Source organism: Sarcophilus harrisii, chromosome 2, assembly GCF_902635505.1.
Source record: "Sarcophilus harrisii chromosome 2, mSarHar1.11, whole genome shotgun sequence".
Classification (NCBI taxonomy): domain Eukaryota; kingdom Metazoa; phylum Chordata; class Mammalia; order Dasyuromorphia; family Dasyuridae; genus Sarcophilus; species Sarcophilus harrisii.
In genome coordinates this window covers 159,854-178,090 of record NC_045427.1, presented here as the reverse complement: position 1 = coordinate 178,090, position 18,237 = coordinate 159,854, and the positions used below count along the sequence as shown (strand labels likewise).

General features: G+C 42.9%; 1 protein-coding gene across 1 annotated transcript; it reads left to right on the top strand.

Annotated features, from left to right (window-relative positions):
• The first annotated feature begins 4,019 nt into the window (after positions 1-4,019).
• Positions 4,020-17,767, top strand: LOC116419039 (zinc finger protein 260-like). Its single transcript, XM_031949536.1, has 4 exons — positions 4,020-4,176; positions 10,675-10,801; positions 12,408-12,503; positions 15,313-17,767. Exons 2-4 carry the CDS (start codon positions 10,678-10,680, stop codon positions 17,073-17,075), a joined length of 1,983 nt encoding a protein of 660 aa, XP_031805396.1. The 5' UTR covers positions 4,020-4,176; positions 10,675-10,677; the 3' UTR covers positions 17,076-17,767.
• The last annotated feature ends 470 nt before the right edge of the window (positions 17,768-18,237 follow it).

Below are 18,237 nucleotides of genomic sequence, written 5' to 3'. Positions count from 1 at the left end.
TATACAAAATTAAATTCATTTTTTTCTTGTAGGTGGTATGGAACAATGTAATCAGTGCTGATCTGAAGGCAGACAACCCGAGTTTTAATCTTAGCTCTGTCACTTGGTATCTGTGGGATGTTCAGCAAGTCATCTAACCTCATTGGGTCTCAGATCTTTCATCCTTAAAATAAGTGGACAAGGTGATTTCTAAGGCGCCTGCCAGCTCTAAATCCATCATTTGATATTAAGGAAATGCAACTTCCCTGCAACTTTGTCTGATTTTCTGAGGTAAATCAAAAGTCTGTATTCTTTTTTCAGAGACATGTTTGAAAACTGACACTTTGTTTAAAATTAAATTGGCTATTTCTGAGGGAGAGGGACATACTTTGCTAAGTTTGTGGGGGACATGCAGAGTCGCCCTCCTCAAGATGAGCTGGAATAGTAGGAGCTGGAAGGTAGAAAGAAATGAGAAGCAAATTCATATGATGCAGCAGCGTGTGTGGCTGTGCCCCAATGTACCCAATGAGCATTTAGCAAAATTCAGGCTTCTGTACAGCAGAGGTCCTCAAGGACAAAGACTAAACAGGGCCCAGATGAGCCTTTCCCTGATGTTGTGGCCCTCTACAGGCACTGTGGAGAGGTTAAGAGGTAAAGGGGAAGCAGCTGGTCTTCTTATCCAGAAATTGGCTAGAGAACGCTAATGCTCCTGCCAGAAAGCCATGCTCTCCTTAGTGAGCATTGAGGAGATGACAAAAAGATGTGCGCATGTTGGCTTTCAGATGGATGCCCTTGAACCTGCTCTTTCCTAAGGAGTCATGGAGGGAATGAAGATTAGGGAAACCAAGATATGTCATCAATGTGGGAAGACTGGTAACTTCAGGGCCCAGGGCCATCAGGCAGGGAGGAGAACTGGCCCCAAAGGGACATGCCATAATTGCTATAAACCAGGACATTACGCAAAGAAATGCCACAAAAAGAATTCGGGAAATGGGGTGAGGGGCTCCTCGAGGGCCCGCAACAAGCCTATCAGGTGGAGGAAAGGCATTTTCCAGTGACTCAATCAGGACTGCAGCAGGAGCCTCTCCGGCTTCTGCCCAGTGGGTCGGGTTTCCCCTTCGCAGTGGGGGGAGTTTCCAAATTGACCCTGGACACACAACCTTTGTACTAGTAATCAGGCTAGACCCAACTCTTAAGAGCAGCGCGGAGCAGCGCTTGTGCTGGGCTTGACCTCCTATACCCGGTTATAGTGCACACCAGTGATCACAGGAGAGCAATGTCAGGCTGCAGTGACTAATCCACATGACCCTCCAGCATTTTTAGCTAAGGGTGAGCTAATAGCACAGACGCTCCCTCTCATAGACACCAGACTCTGATATTGACCTCTAATGTATGTAATTAAGTATGTAATTATCAGTAGTGAGATTCAGGTAAATTCCAGTAGGCTTGTGCTGGAGAGAGCCATCTGTGGGGACTGAAAGTGGATCATAACATAGTATTTTGCTTTCTTTGTTGTTATTTGATTGGTTTTTAATCTTATTTTGCTTGTGCAGCATGATAAATGTGGAAGCATGAATAGAAGAACTGCATATATTTAACATATATGGGATTACTTGCTCCCAGAGGAGGGAGTGAAGGAAGAAAGTAAGAAAAATTTGGAACACAAGGTTTTGCAAGGGTGATTGTTGAAAACAATCTTTGTATCTACTTTGAAAATTTTGCACATAAATAAAATTTAAAATTAAATTTTGAAAAAATAAATGAAACTATTTTGAAACATTAAAATAATTATACAGCAGAATAATGTGGCATATTCTATTAAAAAAGCTCTAACAATTGATCAAAAAAGATTAATATATGTGAAAATAATAGAGTAAATTTCAAAATGGAGTAGCTCTGGATGCTCTTTCCCTAAACCGAGCTAAGTTACACGCTTCTCTCCCTCTTCATCCCTAACTGATTTCCCAAAAAGGCTCAGACCAGAAAGACATATCTTTAACGATTGAGCAAAAAGATTAATATATTGAAAAGTCACAATCCAATAACATGCCTAGAGGAGGGAGCCTGGTAGGAGGACAGAGGAATCCAAGGACATCGCCTTCTTCTTCCCTTCTCATTCCTCATCACACCGTTTAACGCTGGATTTACAGAACTTTGCTTAAGGTCTGGTCTGCTTTGAGGGTCAAAGATCCAATTACTGAGAAAATTAAATACAAATCCAGACAATTCAGTCAATACAGTCAATGATGCTGACACTGATCTTCCCAGAGCCTTTTGCTCAGACGTTCCGGGAAGGTGGGGGTGAGGAGGTGTTCTGCAAGAAGGAGGAGGGGCCAGTGGGGAGGGAGGAAGTTACGGGCCCGGGAGGAAGGGGCTCAGAAGGAGCAGCCTGGCGGGGGCAGAGGATGGGGGATTGCGCAGGCATCTGAGCACTAGGAGGGACTTGGGAGTCGGGAGGAGTTTAGGACCGAAGATCTTTGCGTGTTGGGGGCAGGACTAAGGGAGGAGCCCTGGCTCCTAAAGTGCAGCCTCGTTGATTGGAGGAAAGGGCCAACGTCCTGGGGCAGGCAGGGCGGGCTCGTGGGACCGGAAGCCCCCTTGACCCTGACAGGAAGCAGGAAGTGTCGTGGAGACCTCTCCCTTCCCTGCAGCCGGCACTCGCCCTTTCTCACTGTTTCCCAGGACTCGGGTCTCTGCCCTTTCCCGGACCACCACTACCTCAGCAGCCAGGCCCGTGCTTCCCCCAGGTAGTCTAGCCCCCCCCTATGTCCAGCTGCCCGGCCTCTGGGTCTCCTTCCGAACTCCAGGCTGCACGACCTCCGGCCTGAGCCCTTTCTGCCTGCCTGTGGGTGAAACCCCCTGACCCTTTCCAGTCCTTCCCCGCGTGCCCAGGTTTGCCCTTGGCTCCGTTCCTCAAAGTCCAGTCCCAGTTTCAGCAGCTCTCCCAGGGTTCCAGCTCCCCACCCTCCAGCAGCCCGGACAGAGGCCTCCGGCTTTCCCAGGCTCACGGCCCGTCGGAGCCTCCTCTCCCCCAGCAGGCTGACCCCTGCCACGGAACCACACTGGCCTGTCTGGCCTCCCGGACCCTCTCTGCTCCCCAACCTCCTGCTTCCTCGCCCCCTTCCGGCCAGACCGGATTTGGTCTCCCAAGCTCTGGCTTCCCTGAGCTGGCCCTGGGGCCTCCATTCCAGGCCCTTCCTTCCACCTTTTCCCTCCCTCCTACACCAAAGCAGTCAGTCTTTGGCTGGAATGATAAGTTGGGTTAGTTCCTTGGAGGGAGGGCTGAGGAACAGGAGGGGAGCTCTGACTCAGGAGCCTTGGAGGCTTGGTCTCTCCCTCGGACTCCCTCAGGCCCCTGTAGCTCTGGGCTCTCTGGAAAGGATGGGGAGGGAGGGAGGAGAGAGGAGTAAAAGATGGAGGAGCAGCCTTCCTCTCAGACCTCATACTTCCAATCCTGAAACCCTCCTGCATTGATTTTTATCCCCCTTAGGCAATTGGGGTTAGTGACTTTCCCAGGGTCACACAGCAGGGTTAAGGTGTTAATTTGGACTGGGCCTCCTGAATTCCGGCTGGTGTCTCCCACTGCCACCCCTAGTGCCCCCTCCCACTGGTGCAGTCTCCCCTGAGGACAAGACCAGGGCCTTGTAACTCCTGGAGGACCTCCAGCTCCATGAATCCCCATAGGCTTTCTCCTGCTTAGAAGGAGGGAAAGTCCTCTCTCCTCCTCGGGATGTTTCTCCCTCTCCAGCTTCTTGTGAGCAAGGACTGGCCCAGGCAGGGATTGGGTCAAAGACAGACGCCCAAAGTGGGGTGAAATTGCACAGTTTTACTGTCAGGGCCCCAAAGCCAGTCTCCCAGGCTGTGCACCAAGGCAATCGGCCTGGGACCAGGATGAGGAAAGCTGGGATTTTCTATGCAAAGGTAAGAAAGGAGGGGGCCTCCTGGGCTCTGGCCTCTTAGGTTTTTCAGGGAGGCTTAATTAAAGCCCCCAAGGTTAGGGTGACCTCTGCTTGTGAGAGCATTGGCTTGGCACCTTCTGTGGGTCCTTCAAGGGTGGGAGCAACAGGACCCTGAGATTAAGACCAGGGACCAGAGGGAGGAACTTGGCAAAATGGAGTCTTTGATTGCTTTGCTACCTCCACAGGGAGCCAGGAGTCCAGAGGCAATGGGCCCTGGGAACCTGGACCTTCTCCTCAGGTGGCGCACCGGACCCGACCAACATCAGCAGTCACAGCCTTTTCTATAGACAGGGAGGATGGGCTGTGGGTGGCAGGGCCCGATGGATGGGTCATTTCTTTACAAAAACGGGGAAACACAGAAGTAACAATCCTGCCCTGCCCAGCTGATTCCTTGGACCCCTGGATGCCAGGGCACTGAAATACACACACACACACACACCCTTTTGGGGGGGGTCACTACATTAGAGAGGACTGAGGAGGTTCTCCACTTATTTCATCAGGAATCTCCATTCCCCAGGAATCAGATCTGCTCTCTTGGGCCTGCCCATCCCCCTCCCCAGAGTCTCTCCTCCTCCTTTGGTCTCCCTGTGACGTGCTCCCCTGAAGCTCCTGAAGCACAATTTCTCATAGTTACATCTAAATAATATGCTCCGTGTACAACATGTCCTCATGAAGCCTCAGGAACTGATTGATCAGTGTAATATTCTTCTCTAAATTAATATTCTCTATTTAACATCTACTGGTCATCCCTGCCATCTAGGGGAAATGGGAAGGAGGGAAAAATTGGAACAAAGGTTTGGTAATTGTCAATGATGTAAAATTACTCATACATATAACTTGTAAATAAATAGCTATGGAAAAAATAAAGTGAAGGAAACATTTGAGGTAGTAAAATAAAATAAAATAAAAATAAATTAATATTCTCAGGAGCAGGTTTCCGAGTGCTTCTTGAGGAAACCTTTCAGTTCAGTAATCCCCACAAGTCAGCCAGAAGTTAAAGCCCAAATCCTTTGTTGTGTCTTTGCAAGTCTTGTCTTCTTTCCTGGGGCCCGTTTAGCTTTCAGAGGCCTATCTCTCTCCTCGGTTCCGGGTTTAAGCTCCTGCGCCAGTCCTTTGTCTTCTTGCTTCTGCCAGCTTCTTGAGGTCCTCCTGAATGTGTCTTGGTTTCTGTGGGGAGGCAGGAGGACTGCCACCATAGTCTGTCTCTTCCCTAGTTTTCCCCGACTGCCTTCTCTGGCTTCTGAATCTCCTGGACTGAATCCTGGCTGAGGCTCCTACCTTATATATGCTCTTTTAAAGGTGTGAATCTTGTGAATCATAGTAAGTACTAAGGACGTGTACTGAACTAAAGAACTGTTAAGCACCATGGTAAGCAACCATTGTCTCTATCACTTCCACTGACAGCACCTTGTTTCAAATTCTGGCCCATAACAAATGTTCCTATGTGTGTATATGGACATGTACACACACATACACACACTCTCACACACACACATTAATATTAACCAGGATCCACTGTCTCACTTTTTCACCAGCTCCCCCTCTACTGAGAACTCAAAAAACCAAACCCATTCACACACGGTCCAGTCCGTCTGAACAATGAAAAGATCTACTTGCTGAAGTCCTAAAACCTATTTCTTCTTCTGCACCAGGGTCTGCCCTCTTTAAGAGGCAGAAGCAGCAATGTGATTCCTCACTGTTCTTCAGCGTCCTGGGTCTTTGAGCTAGCCGAGGTTGCTGCCATAGGGGGCCCTTCGTTTATGGCCCTTACCTCGATGCCTTCCCATCACATACATATACACATGTGACTCCCTGCAGTCACATGTCTATTTCAGGGAACTCTGATCAATGCCTCAGGTTCCTTTACCCATTCAAACAGAACAAGGCGCATTTGTGTGCATCCTTTGATTTTGTTTTGCTCAGGACTGATCCCTCCCTTCATCTCTTCTCCCCATGATTCCCTCCCTTTTCTTCTCCCCTTTTCCTGGGAGTACATTTGCACTTCTCTATTCATCCTCCCTATGTATTTATTCTTCCTTCCTTGACTAGATGGCCGGAGTTCGGTGTCCCCACTCCTTTGTTTGTGATGTCTACCTGCTGACCCTCCTTGCCAGAGTACTTTCCCAGCCCTCCTTTCTCTGCACCCACTTCCGCTCTTTCTAAGTCTCCTAAAATCATGAAGACTGACAAAGACATTTCCAGCTTTCCTCGACTTTGATTCCTTCTGGAAGCCCAAAGAGGGATCTAAGTGGACACGTGTCATCTCACTATAATTGCATATAACTCGTTTGTCCTTTTATTTTGAGTCCCTGAGGCCAGTTCATTCAGGATTATTTTTTGTTTTTCTCTTCACTTGTGTTTGAACTTCTAAAGTTTTTTTCATTTATGGTCTTCCTTAGCAGTGCTTGGAAGAATTTTCATTAAAGGTCCTTTCCCCTAAGAGCGTGTTTTTGCTTCATAATTTACTTTTGACCATAAGATCATGTCCTTTGCCTTCTGTTATATTTTATTCCAAGTTCTCTGCTCCTTAATGAGAATTGCTGCTAGCATTGGGTCTGGTGCTAATGGTGGCTCCTTGATACTTGATTGTATTGGACATTCTTTCTGGAGGCTTGCAGGATGTTTCTGGTTCACTTTGCAGCTCTGCATTTTGGTGATGATTTCCTAGGAGGAAGTTGAGGTGGTTCGAGGAAGGTGCAGAGAGAAATCTGAGAATTTTTCTCTTGGCCATCAGGAGCTCTATTCACACAAGAGCACACAGACTAGTCATGCGAGAAGCTCCCTGGGCTAAAGGAAGCTGCCCATATCAGGAAATTTTGATACTTGGCCAAGGTTCCTGGAGCTGGAATGTCTGTGATCTCTAAGATCATTGTTCTATGGATTTTATTTGGGAAAGGAATGTGCTTTTAACTGCAAGGTTATGACAAGAACAGCTGAAAGTGCATTTCTGAAAAAAATTCAGGGCCTGTCTCACCAAAGTAACCTGTGCATTTTTTCTCTCCTTAGGATATAGGTGGGGACTTTAACAATTTCTTTCAGTCTTGTGTGGGCTGTTTTTCATGGCATTCTGCTAGGACAATGACACTTAAGTTTTGCCTTGCTCCCTTTTCTCTGTGACTTGGTTACTTTGAGATGTCTTACATTTTCTTCCCTATATTAAAGTCTCTTGAATTTGGTTTAGTATTTGTCATTGTCTTGGGGCTCCTAATTGGTCTAAGTTTTTAGAGAGCTTGTTCTATGGGCAACGTTTTATGAACTTGATTATTTCACGAAACTCATTTCTTTTCCATTTAGTCTCCCCTCAAGTACTCCATTCATAAACACGTCTAACTCTAGCTCTCATTCTTCCAAGAATTCTGGCCCCATTAGGCCTGTGCTTCTGATTAAATGTCTACCACAAGAGTGTTGTACTTTGTCCAAAGCATTCTCTTTATCTATTGAATTGACTGTGTGATTTTAGATGTTTTGTTTTAGAATGTGATTATGTTCATTGCTTTCCTAATGTTGAAATATCTTTCCATCCCTGGTAGAAATCCCACTTGCTCATAATGAATGGTTTCTTGGATGATTTAACAGTGCTTGCTTTGATAGGATTTTGTTTAAAATTGGAGAAAAAAAACAATATTCATTCTTTGATTTGTAATTTCCTTTCTCTGTTTGGACTTTCCTTGGTTTCACCCTTGGTTCTGTGTTTGATTCTTGTAGGATTCTTATCGGACGCTTCCTTGTTTGGAAGATTCAGTGGTGAAGGATGGGTACTGTTTGTTACAGATTTGAGGGAATTTTCCTGTCTGCTGCTCATTGGAATATATCGGGCTATTTTGTAAGGGGCCATAAGCCCTGCTCTCTCTCTGAGATATGCCCCAGAGTCAGCTGGTAGGGCGGGCCCAGGAGGTGCAAGGGGCGGGGCCTCTGAGGCCGGAGTGAAGGAACTGCTATAGGTTCCTTGAGCTGGCCAGGGGCGTGTCCTCCTGCTGGAGCTCTGCCTGGGACCGCCCTAACTGCCGAAGCCTGGGGTCTGGGCTCCGCCTCCGCATTTCTGGGAGCCGGGCCTGGCGCTCCTGGAGGGGGCGCAGCTGGGACAGACACCCCTGAGCAGAGCTCCTCTTCTCTTGCTCCCCTCCCTGAGAGAGACTGAACAAAGCCGGAATGCTCGCACCTCCTGGGGGATCCTGGGGGATCCGAAAACTGCTAAGTTTGGCCTAGCCGGGTCCAAAGGGGGCGCTACTGGGTTAGAGCAGCACAAAGGAGATGCTACTGGGTTAGAGGAATTTGCGGGGCTGATGGGTTAGAACCGGCCAGGGGCCTTTCAGGAAGTAGCCCCAAGGCTCCAAGTGGCGCCCTACAGGCACTTCCCTTATCACACCGCCCTTCGGACTCTCTGAGTTTGTGTCCGCCATACCTGCCCTTGCCCCACATGGCGCCTTCCCATGCAGGCTTTCTGGCCCCCTCAATCCCTTCCTTGCTTCCTTCATTTCCTTTGATCATTGTGCTTAAACTCTCAGGGCCTAAAGCCTCAAAGGGGCGGGGCGCAGACGGAGCGTGGTCCTCAGGTAGTGGGAGGGGAGAAGGAGGTGCCTTCTTGCTTTCTCCTCCTTGTCTCTCTTTCTCATCTCTCCTGCCTCCTTGGACCTTCCCATCCCTTCTGCTTCTTTCTCACTACCCTTCTGGACATTTACCTATTGACATTTTCCTCTTAGCTTTTTCTTCTCATTTCTTTACCATAAAACTGTATTCTAGGTATTGATTATCCTTTATTCCTTCTGGTTTCCTTGTGATTTCACCTTTGATGTTTGCTATTTCATTGACTGGATTTTATGCTCTCTTTGATCAGAGTGGGTAAAGGTTTTCTTTTATTTGTCATTTTTTTATTTCCAGTTTATCCATTTCCCTTCTAATTATTACATCTTATTTTTTGTATTTATTTGGGATTTGTTCATTTATTTTTCTGGGTTTTTTTTAATATTGCATATTCATTTAATCTTCACTTTTTCTGTATTCTTAATGTGTGCTGGTAATTCTATGTTTCTCCTGAGGACAGTTTAAGCTGAACCTCAGAAATTTTGGAATATTGTTTAATTAATCGTTTTCATTTTCTTTTACAAAGTTATCATTCCTAAGTTCTGTTCTCTGTCTCAGACATAATGTAATCAGTCGCTGGTAAATCTCCTTTTAGGTTTGCATTTTTTGTTGGTGATCTCTGAAGCAGTTTTCATTCTTATTTCATTAGGGAATGAAAGAGTATATTGATACTTTCTACCTTTTTACATGTGTGTGCAGGATCTCTGTATCTCGATCGTTAATTTTTCTAAAAGTACTATATGTTGAAAAGAAATATGCATCTTTATGGTCCCATTCAGAAGATGTCATAAGTCTTTTACCTCAAATTTCTCTAGACATTTGTTCATCTCTTCTACTTTATTTCATTCTGCTTGTCTTCCTCTCCCTTTTCCCTTTAGTTCTCCTACAGATTCCCCTCCCTGTCTTGTTCTTCAACTAGTCCTTTTCATTGGTTTTCTAATTGCATCCATTTTCTTTCCCTTTCTGACAGAGGTCTTTCTCCCTTTCCTCTGTGTCCTACTTCCCTTCCTGTTTTGCCTAGATTCTCATTCTCTGTCACACAGCACCTCTGCTCACCTCGTCGTTCTTTTTCCCTTGACACTTCATACAATCAAAGCCTCCAAGGTCCCCATTCTGAGGCTGTGCTGTAGGAGCTTTCTACTACTTAATGTTGCCCATCTGCACAGGTGCCTCTCAGATCTGTAACAAACAGTACCCATACTTCACCACTGAATTTTCCAAACAAGAAAGTGATAAGAATCCTACAAGAATCAAACACAGACCCAATACTAAAACCAAGGAAAGTCCAAAGAGAGAACCTTGCTTCTAGCAGGAAACATCCCCTCCAGATAATTCATCCTCCCTTGCTGTCCTTTCATTTTTTCTCCACATTCTTCTACAAATGGCAACCCTGTGCCCATGCTGTCCTTCTCCAAGTGCTAGTTTCCCCCAGGAGTGACAACTCCCTCAACCCCAAGACTAGTAGATTTTTCAGGCACTTTAGGTCCCCATCTCCTATAAGAATTTTCATCAGTGGAACCCACCTCCTAAATCAGGTCTCCTGCCTTTCTCCACCTTGTCCAACTTCCCATCCCTCCATGTGGTCTCCTTGGCAATCTCAAAATCTATAAAAAAGCAATAAGTTCCTCACATGTTCAGAAGTGAAATAATAGATCAGAAGAAAAACTTTAAAATGTGGTTTACACATAGACCACGATGAGGCCAGGTTAGCAATTCCTTGTTTGAAATAAACATGTGTAAAATTCACAATGGCCGTTCCCTTTGGCAAAAGGTGGTTTATTTAGGAGAAAAGGTTATAGATAAAATGCAAACATAAAATGGGCACAAGGAGTGGGAAATGGGAAATCAGTTGGAAAAGCAAAAGGATTATCAAGGAAAAGTGTTTGGAAGAATTCATTAAAGGGATATGCCATGTGGCCCTAGGGTGTCGTTCTGTTATGTATTCTGTAATAAGTCATTACTCAGCTTTATTTCAACTGATCCCAAATTTTATCAGTCTCGTAATGACCACAGTCTCAAGAGCTGACCCTGACTCTGAAAAAGCCTATGACCTTTGGGCAAATCTGAGTTTCAGCTTTCTCCAGTAAATTGGAGGAGTTTGGACTCTATTTCTGAAGTGTCTTTCAGCTCCATATCATGACTTTTGATGGCTTAGGTGATGGTGACATTCAAGGATGTGGCTGTGGATTTCACTAAGGAGGAGTGGCGGCTCTTGGAGCCCTCTCAAAAGGAGCTGTACAAGGAGGTCATGGTGGAGAATGCCAAGAACCTGCTATCCCTGGGTAAGGGCACTTCTGCTGATAATTGCAAGTCTGCAATCAAAAGGAAAATCTCCATTCTCTAGGGTGCAAGATTTGGGGAGTGGGGAAAGAGAAGGGAAAGTGCTGGTCTTTGCCTTGTATGATAGGATGTAGGAATGTCCTTTGTTGTTCCTGACCTCTCTCTTACCCATTCCAGGTGAAAGATTAAATCAGTGGAAGCATCTCAAACATGGAACAAATCTTAGGGGTTAGCCTCTACCTGGACACAAGTTTTTGTCTGCCAAAGTTCTGAAAATTTTTCAAACAGCTTTTCCTTTCAATTCATTCCTTTTGGGGATGGGTCTAGTATTTGGAATATTCCTTTTTTTTTTATTTTTTTTGTTAACAAGCATCAATTTATAGCTGAAAGCAACTAATTGGCCCTAGAGTATAGGAAGTTTCTCTTTTAATTGTTTTTATCTGCCTTAGTATTGCCTATAAAATTCCAGCAAAAGTGGTAAGAAACAGCTAGCTTGGTGGACATTTCCAAGTGGAGGGAAAGGAATGGAAGGGAAAAAGCATTTATTTTTACAAACTATTTGCCCAGTGCTGTGCCATATGCTTTCTTTACAATATAGTCACATTCATCAAGAACCACTTCCAGCAAATAAGTTACTTTGATTTTTTCTAAGTACCTAAATTAATGATAAAGGACAAATCAAGAAAGATGCCATTTGCATGCAGAGAAAAATCTGATAAACAGAAATATGATTATCATAATTTTACATAAGTATATGTGTGTATGCATATATATTTACATGTCTATTATTTATCTATGTATATAATAAATTTCTTTGTAATGGCAGCCAGCTCTAAGTTAGGGACAGGCAAAGCGATAGGAAAAAATTTATGTGATAATTTTGTTGTCTATTTGAAAGTAATAGAAAGTTGTACATTGTGGATTTATAATTTCATGTGCAATCAAGTTTTAATCATTTTTTAATGTACTATGATATGGAAATGTTTGTTTATAAATTAAAAGTAAAACAAAATATTTTGTCACTTTATTCTCATCTTAAGTTTCCAAGTTAGGGTGATACTGTTATCTCCATTTGAGAATTGAAGAAACTGAGGAAAACAGAGTTTAATTGACTTGCCCAGAGGTGCACAGTTAGTAATTGTCCAAGGCTCACTTCAAACTCAGGTACACTTGACTCTATGTCCAGGACTCTCCACTGAACTACCGGCTCTCTTTAAGTTGTGGAAAATGAAAACTGTGGAATGAGGCTATCCTTCTGTAAAAAAGGTATACTAAGTTCAAGGTCCCTCTTAATCAGGCCTGAGGCTGCTCCCACCCAGTAACTCTTTTTCCCCAGGTTTAGGATCAGAAGTTTCTGCCATAAGGGAGCCTCACAGGACAGGTGGTGGGAGGAAGGGCCTTTGGCTCTCTCAGAGGAAGCTGTACAAATAGTGGGCATGTCCTGTCTTAGGTCACTTGCTTTACAGGTCCCAGTCGGTGAATATTGACGGATATGTCTGAACATCAGGGGCTGAATTTCAGCAGGGAACAGCTCTGGATCCTCATCTTTCCCTAAGGAGAACCAAGTGACCAACTTCTCTCCATCTTCTTTCTGATTTCCGTGCCCAGGGCTTCCAGTTCTCAGAGAAGAGGTGACCTCTTATTTTGAGCAAAGGGAAGCACTGTGGATGCTGGACCAAGAAGGACTGAAGAAATGCTCTCAAGGTGAGTTAGGTGTAAGCAGGTATATGAGAGCTGTAGTTACAAGAGGCTTCTGGGACTTACCCTGAAGTAAATGCTCAGTTTAGGGGAGAAAGGCCAGATTTGGATTTCTTTGTTGGATATTTCTTGGCAGCAGTGTCCAGGGCTCCTCAGTGAAATCTCGGTTTCCCATCTACAAAATGAGTGGGCTGCGCTCCGTGGCCCTGTAGGGCCCTTCCAGTGCTCATCTATGATACTGTAACAAGTCACTGTTAGGGATTTGGGGCAATGGAGCTCTCCTGAAATTGCCCAAAGGGATTAGATTTGGGACATGAGCCATTTCTTAGAACTTCTTCTAGTCAATAAACAATTAAGGGCCTGCTACTTGGCAGCCCTGGGATAAACACCAGTAACACAAAGAGATGTGAGGGACATCCCCTGGAGGTCACAGAGTGATAGGGCAAACAATATACCAGCGACTGTGGAGAGACCCACTGTGCACCAGATAAACTTAATAATTTAGTGCCTCAGTGCATCATTAATTGGTGAGGATCATAATGGTTTAAAAAGGAGGGCAGAACTGGGCAGGAAAGGGCCAAGGTGAAGTAAAATAGCTGGCATGTATACAGCCCTGTGTGCCATGCTCTGCATTGTCTTATTTTGTCCTCACGAGACTCCAAGGACTTAACTGTTATTATTATGCCCATTTGACAGATAAAAAAACTGAATCTAACCGAGGTCTATAACTTGACCAGCAAATTTCTGAAGTGAAATTAAAACCCTCCGTTTCCAGATTCAAGGCCCTATTCACATTCTATCCACTCTGACTGTATTATGATTTTGAAGCAGATATGATGAACATAGTCATATAGGTATGATGTAGAAAACAGGAGCATTAGACCAAAAATGGAGACATGGAATTCATTTTTAAAATCTAGGCAGTCAAAGCAATCGCTGATTACTGTTTTAAAAAAAAAAAAAAAAAAAAAAGATTTATATATTTTTATTGGCTCTTGACAAGTTTTGCACTAAATGACAAATATACTCAAGGGTCAATTTCAGATATTGCTTTATGTTGCTTTTCTATAATATTTACATGCTCACAACCTTTGAAAGGATAGTAACTGAATCCTTCTTGAATGACCAACCCATGTCACCAACCAATTCCTTTGAGAAACTGCCAGATGGAAGAAGAGTAACATAATCAGAGGAAACGTGAAAATGAGAAAATAAGTTTATACCTGTGAGTGAGGTCTGATTTTCAGGATAGGTTGTGGCCTTCCATGGTGATTTCCTGATGGCCTCTCCTGTCCCTGCCTCCTGACCATGGTTTTCAAGTAGCCTGTCAGCATTGCTTCAGAAATTCAGACTCAAGTCACAATTAGAGATGGGGTTGCTAGGTAACCCAGGAAGGAAAGAACTACACTGGCCCAGGAAGAGACAGGCCCAAGGGTCTTTGCACTCCTGTGGCCATTTGTATATGAATGTTCAGCCTTCCTGAAATGCTGGGAACACTGTAATGTCATTTTGAGAAACCAAAAGTCTGTATTGCACTTAAAAGCAGCCAGAGTTTGATGGGATCACTGCACAGTTCTCCACAGCAGCGTATTGGTGATAATGATACAGTGAAATCACTGCAGAAAGACTTGTAAATGTGGAACTATGCACATCTGTGTTGTCCCAGAGGACAGCTGCCTATATAACCGAATCAGACATTTATTTACCACTGAAGGTGCCACTAACACATTTTTGGGTCAGACGCCTTGGATCATTATCTCAATCCTTCAGTGAATTTGTGAGGTTCTAAAAGGGAAAGAATTGCCATAGTGTAAGTCCCATATCACAAGATGAAGAATTCAATTTTCTATATGAAACACATTTTCAGATGTGGATATTTTCATACATTTTTAAAAATTGTGCTTGTTAAGCTATGCAGGGGACACATAATGATATTTTCCCCCCTCAGGCAATGGGTGTTAAGAGACTTGCCCAGGATCGCACAGGCAGGAAGTGTTAAGTATCTGTGACCACATTTGAACTCAGGTCCTCCTAACTTCAGGACTGGTGCTCTATCCACTGTGCCACCTAGCTACCCCATGATAATTGTTTAAAAAAGAAATAACTATTAGCTGTCTCAAAAAAAGTAATGTGTCAGTACAAAATCACTCTTGACATATGTTATACTCAGGTATAAGTTACAAATTCTTTGCTACATATAACAAGTGGGTTAGCCTTCTGAATATGACCTCAGGTAATGTAATAGAAAAATAAAACTGAAAGTGATCATCATGGAAATTTGTTATGGTTACAAGTAGGATGGATCATAAAATTACTTGAATCTTTACTATATATGCACCACATGACATATCTATGGAAAAAGCATTGAAAGTGCAAATAATTAAAGGGAAAGGCAAAAATTGAGAATGGAGATCATTTGTCACATACTGTCGGCAGAGCATGCCCAGTCACAGAATGTTTATCCTAGTCTATGCTGCTGGTCAAGTCCCTCAGCCATTCTGACCCAAGTTGTGCACCCAATCAGAATTAAGGCATTCTCCGTGTTGTCACAGGTTTATTGTGAGGTTCCACTGTAAGTGTGCAGGAAGCTCCTTAAAAAATAAATTATGTTTGGCATGTAAACTAATGAGATTTAAAGTGATTGCTTCTGACCATTTAGAATTTTTCTCTTTGCCTAGAAAAAGAGAAAAAACTGAGTTTCTCTTCTGCTCATGGAGGGAAGGGGATAGAAATAAACAAACATATATATATGCCTACATCATGTTTATATTTCTTTAATTGTTTGTTGTTTTCTTTCTTTCTTTTTTGGAAGCAGAGATTAGACTTGGAATGAAGGAAACTCCTGCAGAGCAAAATCATTCTGTGTTGGAAACTCACAAGCAAAGACTGATGGGTGATGGTCGCTGTGACTTAACTTGGAGAGAAATTTGTGCATCACATGAGAGAATCCAGATTAGAGAGAGAGATTGTGAAGGAAACCAATGTGGAAAAGGTTTTATAAAAAAGGAAACTCTCATTGTACATCAGAAAATCCGCACTGGAAGGAAGCCTTATGAATGTAACCAATGTGGGAAAGCTTTTATAAAAAGAGGAATTCTTACTACACACCAGAGAATCCACACAGGAGAAAAACCTTATGAATGTAATCAATGTGGGAAGGCCTTTAGACATAAGAACAGTCTTACTGACCATCAGAGAATCCACACTGGAGAGAAACCTTATGAATGTAACCAATGTGGAAAGGCTTTTACAAATAGAGGATTTCTTAGTTTACATCAGATAACCCACACTGCAGAGAAACCTTATGAATGTAACCAATGTGGAAAGGCTTTTAGACAGAATGGAGCTCTTATTAGACATCAACTAGTCCACACTGGAGAGAAACCTTATGAATGTAACCAGTGTGGGAAGGCTTTTAGACAAAAGGCATCTCTTACTGGACATCAAAGAACCCACACTGGAGAGAAGCCTTATGAATGTAATCAATGTGGGAAGAGCTTTAGAGACAAGGGAGCTCTTACTGATCATCAGAGAACCCACACTGGAGAGACTCCTTATGAATGTAACCAATGTGGAAAGGCTTTTAGACAAAAGGGAGCTCTTACTGTACATCAGAGAACCCACACTGGAGAGAAACCTTATGAATGTAACCATTGTGGAAAGGCTTTTAGAAAAAGGGGAGTTCTTACTGTACATAAGAGAACCCACACTGGAGAGAAACCTTATGAATGTAATCAATGTGGAAAGGCTTTTACAAATAGAGGATTTCTTACTTTACATCAGAGAACCCACACTGGAGAGAAACCTTATGAATGTAACCAGTGTGGAAAGGCTTTTATATATAAGCAACGTCTTATTGATCATCAGAGAATCCACACTGGAGAGAAACCTTATGAATGTAATCAATGTGGAAAGGCTTTTAGACATAAGGGAACTCTTATTGGACATCAGAGAATCCACACTGGAGAGAAACCTTATGAATGTAACCAATGTGGAAAGGCTTTTAGAGAAAAAGGAACTCTTATTGGACATCAGAGAATCCACACTGGAGAGAAACCTTATGAATGTAACCAATGTGGGAAGGCTTTTAGAAAAAAGGGAGCTCTTACTGGACATCAAAGAATCCACACTGGAGAGAAACCTTATGAGTGTGAACAGTGTGGAAAGACTTTTAGAAAAAAGGGAGCTCTTACTGGACATCAGAGAATCCACACTGGAGAGAAACCTTATGAATGTAACCAGTGTGGAAAGACTTTTAGAGAAAATGGAACTCTTATTGGACATCAGAGGACCCACACTGGAGAGAAACCTTATGAATGTAAGCAGTGTGGAAAAACTTTTAGAAAAAATGGAGCTCTTGTTGGACATCAGAAAATCCACACTGGAGAGAAACCTTATGAATGTAACCAGTGTGGAAAGCCTTTTAGACATAAGCAAAGTCTTACTAATCATCAGAAAACCCACACCGAAGAGAAACCTAACGAATGTAACCAATGTGGAAAGGCTTTTAGCAAAAAGGGTGCTCTTACCAGACATCAGAGATTCCACACTGGAGTGACACCTTATGAAGTTAAATAATGTGGAAAAGCTTTTAAAAATAGATGAACTCTTAGTACACATCAGGGAGTCCACACTGTAGAGAAATGTTAGGAATGTTATCAGTGTAAAAAGGCATTTAGAAGTGAGCTCTTACTGGACATCAGACAATCCATCCTGGAGAGAAACCTTATGAATGTAAGTAATAGTGGAAGTGTTTTGTTTTTGTTTTTTTTTGGAAGGGAAATTTTTGAGTGAATTCCCAACAGTTAGAGAATGTCTGAATAAGTTATGGTAGATGAACATTATGGGATATTATTTTTCTTTAAGAAATAATCAACTTGACAATTTCAGAGAGGCCAAGAGAGACTTACATGAAACTCATTGGATTATTTGCCATGGATCATATTGCTAGGGGATGGGATGGGGGTAAGGTAGGAAAAAAATTTGACATTGTTTTGCAAGGGTCAATGTTGAAAATTATGCATGCCTATGTTTTGAAAATAAAACACTTTAAAAAAGAAAAAAAAATTATAAATGAATTTTTTATTCTGCATCGGAAAATCCACACTGAAGGGAAATCTTATGAATGTAATCATTGTGGAAAGACTTTTAGAGAAAGGAGAGTCCTCACTGGACATTAGAGAATGCAAACTGAGGAGAGGGTTTATGAATGTAACTAGTGTTGTTAAAAAATTTTTAAACATAAGAGAGTTCTTGCCAAGGCAAACTATATGAACACAACTGCAAAAGTTTCCACACAAATAAAATCAGATCTAATCAATTGAAAATATATCAAGTGCTCATGGGTAGGCCAAGTGAATGTAATAAAAAATCTACCTAAATCTACTTTAGTACCATACCATTCAAACTCCCTAGAAATTATTTTAGAGATCTAGAAAAAAGTAACAAGGTTCATCTGGAATTCCAAAAGGTAAAGAATTTCAAGGTAATTAATGAAAAAATTCAAATGAAGGTGGCTTGGTCCGACCTAAAACTATATTATAAAGCAGTGGTCATCAAAACAATTTGATGCTGGCTAAGAAATAGAGTAATTGATCAGTGGAATAGGGTAGGTTCACAGGACAAAATAGTCAAATGACTATAGTAATGTAGGATTTGACAAACCCAAAGACCCCAGCTTTTGGGATAAGTATACTCTATTTGACAATAACTGCTTGGAAAATGTGAAACTAGGTACTGA